The following is a 9555-nucleotide window of genomic DNA, read 5'->3' as shown; positions in this document are numbered from 1 at the left end:
GAGAAGAGTTCCTCCGAGAACCTCTCTCTTTGTTTAAACGTGATGTCTTCTAGTTTATATGGACTTCATGTTTAAAACATTGTTGTGGAGTGTTTTTTGGCCTACTATGAAGTGAAGCTAAGGATGTAAGAACTACCTCTGCCTTAGTTTTCAGGCGTTGATTGCTCTTTACAACCATTCTGCCATCGAACAACCGAAGGCGTGAGCAACCTTTGCTTTTATGTTTTATGAAATTTTAAAAAGTCAAATTTTTTCAGTATCTCATGACCCTTTTAGTGACTGGCATGGCGTCGTGGAAGGAAGCATTGTATGTTCTCCTATTATTATCTCTTCACCTCTTCAGCAAGGTGCTGAGTTGGAGAGCCAGGGGGTACAGTGTACCTGGAGAACCCACCACTCTTAGTGGATGGGTCTCGACCTCTTTTCTGTTTAGGTTTCAGTGTTTCCTGGTTGTTTTATTGAGGTGCTGCACCCAGGGCAAGGGTGGGCACCTATCATACTTTGTTAGCCAAGTATGCAAAGTTTCCCCTAAGTAGGAGGCAACCCTTGGCTCTACTCCCACACGACTACAAGTTAAGATGAGCGCCAACCAGAGGCAGTAGCTATTCATCTGCATAGCTCTCTTAACTGATAGGAACGACAAGCATTGTTTTTTTCAATGCTAGCAACTTTTCTATTTCAAATTCATTATATAATTTAGTGCTTTGGAGTAGAATATGTCCATGATCTCGCCTCCATTCAGTGTGGAATCAGCTATATAATTACTGGGTAAGTCACATATAAAAAATAAGATATTTTTATAATTTTATGATAAAGTTAGATTTTGTATATAGTACTTACCCAGTAATTATATGATCAGAGCCCACCCGCCTCCCCTCTGATGGACATTATGCATAAAACAGAATGACGTGATTAGCTAAGTCATTCCTAGTACGTATTGCAGTAGGGGGACGGCACTGTATACCTACACTGAGCCATCGAAGCGCTACCCACGAAATTTGAATATAGGCTACTGTTGAGTAGGAAACTCTAAGCTATATAATTACTTGGGAAGTATATACAAAATCTAATTTTATTATCAAAATATAATTTTTTGCATTAATAGGGATCCGTTACTACAACTCCCTCCAGATTCTTTCTCCCAAGCTACATCCGCCTATCTCATCCTCAGAACCATCTACCATGATCACGTGTCCATTGAATCCCCTCATACCAGTGGCACTTTTTACTCTGCATATGGTAACCTTTTTCAAAATTCTTGTTTTTTTCTTTTGGTGTAATGATTGGGATAAGTAAATTGAGAACATACCCATTACTGCTGTCCTTCTTTCCTCCACATAGTCGCCCTACTATGCTGTCATATATTCAATAATTTCATCTTTGACCAGTATAACCCCTCCATTTTGTCTTGTCTCATCACCATTCCACCAGACTATTCTTTGGATGTTGTTTTAATGTTTGCTTTCTTACACCATATTTAACTTTTGAATTCAGCAAATGCCTACATTCCTACTAGTCAACATCACCATTTTTCTATGGTTTTCCACCAAATACTACACCAAATAGGTATATTATTAGTATAGTTAAAATTAGGTTGAAATTTGTATGATCTTATGAAAAACTGTAAAGTATTTTAATGTTTCCAATAAGATTTTTTTTTTTATTGGGAGAGCTGTGTGCTTATGTAAATCTTGTGATTGACAGACCCCTGCTTTTAACAGATGAGGTCCATTAGTGAAAGTGTCATGAAAGGTAAAAGGGGGCTCGTTGCATCAGAGAGGTCATACCCATGACTGGCCTAACTACTACTCAGGTGGTTGAAGCAGTTATTCATCACTGTTTGCCCACCATAACATTATTTAAGGCGCAGATACAAATATGATGTGATATAGCACAGTTTAAAGTGGTTAAATAACAGTGAATAGATTTTTCATAGTAGACTTATTTACTAACAGGCATACCAGTTTTTACTGCCTGTCTGAAATGAAGTTGACCTTAGAATGTCATTGCCAAAAAATGTTGAACTGTTGCTCATTGAAATGTTTTTGAATATCCCTAGGGTACTTGCAAATGCTTTATCCTATCAATGGACTGTGTCATTGTAGATTTTATTATATACCACCACCGGACAGATCGCAAGGATTAGTATTGGATCATTGCTGGTTTTTCGTACAGTATGTATGTTTGGTTGTAAACTTTTCATCTCTCTCTCTCTCTCTCTCTCTCTCTCTCTCTCTCTCTCTCTCTCTCTCTCTCTCTCTCTCTCTCTCTCTCTCTCAAACAATGTTGACACAAATGCTGTTTGGTTAATCGTAGCCACATTTTCCCACTGTTACAAATTTTAAATATTGTGAATGTTTGTTTATTCCTGTAAACTGTGTTTTTAGTAAATTGTAAATTGCACTCGCAAATTAAAACTAAGTACTACTTGCTTCTAGTAACGATCGCAGGAAGTATTTTTGAGAGTATAACTCAAGATAATGATTCTGATATTTTTTATTGCACTATTAGATGCATCAAAAAGTACAAATTGCTCCACTATCATGGGAATATATTGTAAAGACATTGTTAAAATTAAAAATTTTAAATATTGTGAATGTTTGTTTATTCCTGTAAACTGTGTTTTTAATAACTTGTAAATTGCACTCACAAATTAAAACTAAGTGCTTGCTTTCTAGTAATGATCACAGGAAGTATTTGTGAGAGTGTAACTCAAGATAATGATTCTGATATTTTTTATTGCACTATTAGATGCATCAAAAAGTACAAATTGCTCCACTATCATGGGAATATATTGTAAAGACATTGTTATAAATATTATTTTGGGTCTCAGTATCATGAGAAAGTAAAGTTGGGGAAAACTTTGTTTTGAACTTTATTCTATGAAGATCATTTCTGTAAGGGCAGCACACCAAAACATCAGCATTGTATTGTCAAGTATGTAAGTTATTCCCTCTAACGAGATTTAGACAACAAAACTGCCCATTATGTTGAAATTGGGTAGCTAACGTGTTATGTAACTTGGATTCTATTTTGAGTTGTAGTTTCTGGTTTTGTGAGCACTGAAAATTTATCAGTGTACATTACCTTAGAGAGAAAGGGCTGTGTATCTGATATGAATGATTTTTTCAGTTATGATAAGCTACTAAGACTACTTTGATGTTCATTTGAAAATACCATGAAAATTTTATGGTTAATGGTGTAACAGGAGAATGGTGATTTATTTTTAGCTCTACTGTATTCTAAAAAGTTTGGGGAAATGTGAATTTTCAGAAAATATGTATAAAACCGTTGTTTAAGTTCCATAGATATGCAAAACTGAAGTATATTCTTCTGAATGGAATTGCTTGTATGTATGCTCAGGAGTAACATTTTCATTGTGGAATTATGAAGGTTATTCATATTAGGCTACTAGGCATAGCATATAAATGTATCTTTAGTGTAGATTGGATGTTCATGGGGTATTTGTGCATTTCAGCATCATTGTATAAAAGTTTCCATAATTACTTTACATAGAATATTGGTATGGTGGTCTTTATTTTCATTTTTATTTTTATAAATTGTAAATGGATCATAATCATTGAAATTGTGAGAAACTATCTTGAATATTTAGAAAAAGAGATGTTCATCTTGGAAATTTGTTATATTGATACAATATTGTACAAAGCAGTTGATGACTGCCTGTGTCATTTATGTTCTGGGTGACAGTAGTAGTGAATAGAAACCTTATAGTATTGCTTTACTTGGAGCCTAAGCAAGAATTATTGTTTATGGTGCCTCCATTTCATATCAGCAAGTGTAAAAGAACCAAGAACAAAAGAGTGCTTTTGGGACAACAATGCAGATGTGTATTCAAAAATTGCTTAGGAAAAAAAGCTTTGCACATGGAAATTCACGGAAAAATGAATCCATGACATCACAGCATAACATACGTAATCCATATCTAACTTATTGGCTGTGTTAATGAATCAGTGCATTTATAAAGCTGGATTTAATAAGGATGCTGATTTGAATCATTTTTATGAATAGATGCATTTTGAGCAGAGCATGTATATTATAGGCAATCTCTGTCGTGTTCTGTAACATGTTTAAGTGGTTTAAAGTCCATAGGATATAGTACAGGCAGTCCCCGGTTATCAGCAGAGGGGTCTATTCTTGGCGGGGTGCTGATAAGTGAAACCAGCTATTAACCGAAACTGCAATTTATGGTGCCAATACCCGGTTAATGGCACCTCTGTTAGGCATGTTATGGCACCATAACTATTATTGGCGCCAATAACTGAAACTTGGCCTGTTATGACGCCATAAATTGCTGATTTTATGGCGCTAGACAAGTGCCACAACTGGGGACTGTCTGTATATAAATTCTTACACCTAATGCCATGGAATTAAAAAAGTCAAAAGGAATTGCAATGGCAGTTGCCTTGAAGTACTGGACTGATACACACTTGTGTGTGTCTCACTCTCTGAAAACTCTTCTATTTAGATCAGATATAGGTTTGAGCTTATACTAGACAGGCTCACAAACTGTATTGTTGGATTAATTTTCATTAGAAATTAAGACTTGAAAATTTGGATTGATTAAATTATTTTAATTAAAGATTAGTAATCTTTAATCACATGGTTTCCAATTCCCAGATGTAGATGCTTTTACTTTTGATATAAGCAAAGTTTTTATTTTGCTTTCCATCGTTGATTTCACAACCCTGTTTTTGATAATCCACATTTATTTGAATTTTGTCCAGCTGCAACCATGTCTGTCGTTGTGGTCTTCTGTGGCCGAGTAATTTCACCCAAACTTTACATACAGCACAATAAAACGTTGCTGTGGTACTATTATCATTTTACTTAACTGTGGATTAACTTATGTAAAATAAAATTGTTTCAAGGAGATTGTCAGTGATAATATTTGAGTTTTCTTTAAAACTTGACATTTTAATTTTTTTGTCCGTGCTCTTGTAAGACATGCAAGATTGCCAGATGTATGTGTGAGGTCCATATTGCAACTTAAATATAAAACCTCTTTTTCCATGAGTACCAGGCACACCTACTTTTTTTTTTTATATATGTACTGGCAGTGCCTGGCTATGGGCGGGGTTCCGTTCTCAGCAGGGTGCTCATAAGGGAAAACTGCCTGCCATTAACTGAAACTCGGCGATTTATGGCATTTATGACACCAAGTTTTGGTTAATGGTGCCGATAACTAGTTAATGGCACCTCTGTTAGGTGTTATGGTGCCATAACTCCATTATCGGCTTTATGGCACCGATAACCAAAACTCTGCCCTTATGGTGCCATAAATCGCCGATTTTATGGTGCTAGACAAGCTCCTTAAAACTAGATTGGCATTAACTGAAATCGTCGATAACCATACAGGTTTTGTCGGTTATAACCTACATAATCCATTATTTGGCAGCAGCAACCTGGAAGGATCATAATGTATAAATACACTGTGTGCAAAAACAAAAAGCGTGTGTACTTGGTGTGTTTTATTTTTTCTGCACAACATTCTCTGACTAAGATGCCAAAGAAGAGGCACTTTAAATTCCAGTCTCAGGCAAGAGAGTTTAAGTTATGAAAGATTTACAATAAAGAAAAAATACATGTTACCTCTTGTTGCCAAACGGCTGAATCACAATATGTAAAATCAGCGGATTTTCCAATACCATCTTACCATTCCTCCACACACCCTTGTGACTAACTAGAAATTAAAAAAAATAGGTGGAGAGAATGACCATTTTCTTATAACTAAAATTTTTATATAGTATTAAGAATCTATGGGCTTAATTATTCATTGATAAGTTTTAAAAAGTCAGAAAGGATATGGAATTTTCAGACATTTTTTATGTTGTAAATATAATTATAATTTTTCTTTGAAAAATTACTATATTAATATATTATGATCTTTAAAAATTTTCATTCTCAAATTCTGTAAGAATAATTGTTATATAGACATGTTTAGCTTCCTAATGATATTTAAAAAAAAATTATAAATGTAAAACATCATAAAAATATTGCAGAATGGAATAAAATGAAACTTTCAGAGTGTATGCTCACATTATATACATATATAAAATCTTGAAAAATTTTGTTGATATTTAATAATTTTTTAAAAAATCTTAAAGTTGCTCACATGATATAAATATATAATGATTTCTTTGGGCCGTTATATATTTCAGTCTGCACTGGCAACAGGCACACTTAGCAACCATTTCAAGAATTTTTAATTCATAGAAGTTGTAGATGAACATTGATCACCTCATCCTGACCAAGCCTTGTAGATATGTACAGTGGTACCTCGACATACGAAAGGCTCAACTTACGAAAAACTGGAGATACGAAAGCAAATACGAAAAATTTTACAGCTCTGCATACGAAAATTGCTCAAGTTACGAAAGGTTGTTGCTGTAAAGTCCCGAGATTCGCCCGGACCACCGAGAACAATTTTAAAACTCCCGCACCGCCAGCTGAGTAAACTCGCCGCCATCCTCCTGCTCTCCCATTGGTCCCTATTGCTAGTCACCCCATAAGATCCTGCTCTCCTATTGGTCAGCATCTACCCCTTGTGCTTTAAGTATTCTATTGGTAAAAGGATGCTGTAAATTAAAAAATTTATTCATGCAATACATTTAATAAAAAAAAACATTAGATAAAGATAGAAAAAAGAATAGAAATGAATGGTTATTATACTGTTTGGTAGTTTCAGTAGTTGAAGAGGGATAATGAAAATTTATGGCTTACTGTGTACTAGGAAAAGTGATTGCTTGGCGATCGTTCGATACTCGTAAGTGCTGGATGTAAACAGAAGTTTGGAAGCTTTTTTTTTTGTTTGCTTATTACAGTAAATGGTTACTTAGCCCTCTTACGCCGACTGGACGTATTTTATGTCGACATTTTTTGTCTCCCGTGTGCCGACTGGACGTATTTTACGTCGACTTACAAAAGCTTTTTTATAAAATTCGGGGAAAAATACTTATAGGCCTACCAGCCTAAAACTTTTGAATCACGCGCCTTGGGGGATGCTGGGAGTTCACGCATCAAGGTGTTGTTTTGTTTACAATCGTTACGCAGGCTGGCAAGCGCAAATTTCTTTCTTGCCGCACGAAAAAGTATCTGTGACACATCTCGGAAATTATTTCGTCACTTTGACATAATTTTTGTACCATTGTAAATTAGCCGTTACATGAAGTATTATATATGAAAATGTGCGCATTTTTATGTAGAATACAACAATAAAATACTCATGATTGTAGCTTTTATCAGTTTTGAGATATTTTCATATAAATAACGATAATTGCCAAAATTTCAACCTTCGGTCAACTTTGACTCTACTGAAATGGTCGAAAAACGCAATTGTAAGCTAAAACGCTTATATTCTAGTAATATTCAAGCATTTACCTTCATTTTGCAACAAATTGGAAGTCTCTAGCAAAATATTTAGATTTATGGTGAATTTAAAAAAAAATCTTTCCTTCCCTCAGCGCTCGGATTCTCCGCCACAAATCTCCGAAATACGTACGTCATATTAGGCATTTCATAGAGTTTTATATATGAAATTGTGCGCAATTTCATGTAAAATAAAACGAAAAATAGGTTGTAGCTTTTCTTATTTCCAAAATAATTGCATATAAAAAATATATATATATAAAAAATTCGACATTCGGTCAACTTCAACTCGTCAGATATGGTCGAAAACTGCAATTGTAAGCTAATACTCTTACAGTATAGTAATATTCAATCATTTGTCTTCATTTTGAAAGAAATTGGAAGTCTCTAGGACAATATTTAGATTTATGGTGAATTTTTGAAAAAAATATTTGTTTACGTCCGCGTGTTAGGAATTCATGCATTATTTTGTGATAATATTTTCTCTGTGTTGCTTTTATCGTTTTACAATGTGTTATATACCAAAATGATCGCAATTTAGTGTATATTACAACGAAAAAAAAGTAACCTGTTACCTTTAACCGTTTTGCGCACCGCGCGATTTGAATACAATTAATATATGAAATTTTCGTTTTTGGCGCTACTCATATATTGCATTATTTATTATATGATATATGATAATTTTTTTTCATTTCTGATTGGTTTGGTTTCATACTAAACTTCAGGCAATGACAAAAAAAGGAGCCCAAAATGAACTCTTAATCTTTAAAACTAAGCGCGCTGTGATTTTTTGAAAAAAATATTTTTTCCGCTTCCGCGCTCACTCCGAAACCCCTCCGGCACACGGGAGACAATTTTTTATTTACTGCTCCGGCGTAAGAGGGTTAATAATTATTTGAAATGAGTACATGCAATACATTTAATAAAAAGATTGTGAATTAGATATCATAAAATATAAAATAAATCAGACTGCTATCATTGAAGCCAACAAATACGTATTTTTTTAGAATTCTTCTTCTGTTTTAATATTACGTTACGTATATGTTTCATTATAGCTGTCAGTAACTCGGTATCTCCATTAGGTAAAGATAGAATAAAGAATAGAAATGTATGGTTATTATACTGTTTGGTGGTTTCATTAGTTGAAGAGAGATACTAATGAAAATTTATGGCTTACTGTCCTAGGAAAAGTGATTGCTTGGCGTTTGTTCGGTACTCGTAAGAGCTGAATGTAAACAATCGATTGGAAGGTGTTTTTTTTTGTTTGTTTGTGTATTATAGTTAATGATTAATTAATAATTATTTGAAATGAGTACATACTGATTATTTATACATTTTATTGGCATATTCTAAGCTTTTGATCTTATGATAAAGATCCTTGAACAGGAAAAGATACCAAATGAGTGGCGTGGGAGTATATTGATCCCAATTTTTAAAGGGAAAGGCGATGTCCAAGAGTGTGGTAATTATAGGGGCATTAAATTGATGTCCCACACTTTGAAGATACTGGAAAGGATGATAGATGCTAGACTGAGAGAAGAAGTACAAATAGGTAAAGAGCAGATGGGATTTATGAAGGGAAGGGGAACAACAGATGGTATATTTTGTCTGAGGCAAATAATGGAGAAATTCGGGGAAAGACAAAGGGACCTACCATATGGTATTCATTGACCTTGAAAAGGCTTATGACAGAGTCCCGAGACAAGAGGTATGGAGGAGCCTGAGGGAGAAGATGGTGCCAGAGAAGTATGTGCGATTGATACAAGAGATGTACCGGAATGTATTTACCAGAGTGAGGAGCAGTGTTGGGGAGACAGAAGGTTTTGAGGTGAGAGTAGGATTACACCAGGGGTCGGCTCTGAGCCCATTCATCTTTAACATAGTGATGGATGTTATAATAGAGGAAGTAAGGGAGACAGTACCATGGAACATATTGTATGCAGATGATATTGTTCTGTGTGCAGAGAGCAGGGAAGATCTGGAAGTGAAATTGGAAAGATGGAGACAAGTACTGGAGGACAGAGGAATGAGAATAAGTAGATCCAAGACAGAATATATGTGTACCACCACTGAGGGGGATGATAGAGAAAGTATTCAGCTTGGTGGAGAGCAAATAAGGAGAGTTGATAAGTTTAAGTATTTGGGATCTTTTGTTAACGCTGGAGGAAG

General features: G+C 34.8%; 1 protein-coding gene across 5 annotated transcripts in view; it reads left to right on the top strand.

Moving 5' to 3' along the window:
• Positions 1–9555, top strand: part of LOC135216120 (trithorax group protein osa-like) — a 596580-nt gene that overhangs the window by 488370 nt on the left and 98655 nt on the right. Inside the window, exon 11 of one of the 5 annotated variants that reach the window (XM_064251169.1) lies at positions 1722–2266. The exons of the other annotated variants lie outside the window; for them this stretch is intronic. Within the exon in view, the coding sequence (XP_064107239.1) occupies positions 1722–1793 (72 nt within the window). The 3' untranslated portion in view covers positions 1794–2266. Of the gene's footprint in view, positions 1–1721; positions 2267–9555 lie in introns of those variants that run through there. 5 annotated transcript variants of the gene reach the window in all.

This window comes from Macrobrachium nipponense, chromosome 6, assembly GCF_015104395.2.
Source record: "Macrobrachium nipponense isolate FS-2020 chromosome 6, ASM1510439v2, whole genome shotgun sequence".
Taxonomy (NCBI): Eukaryota; Metazoa; Arthropoda; class Malacostraca; order Decapoda; family Palaemonidae; genus Macrobrachium; species Macrobrachium nipponense.
The sequence above is the reverse complement of the archived record's forward strand: the minus strand, read 5'-3'. Positions and strand labels throughout refer to the sequence as shown.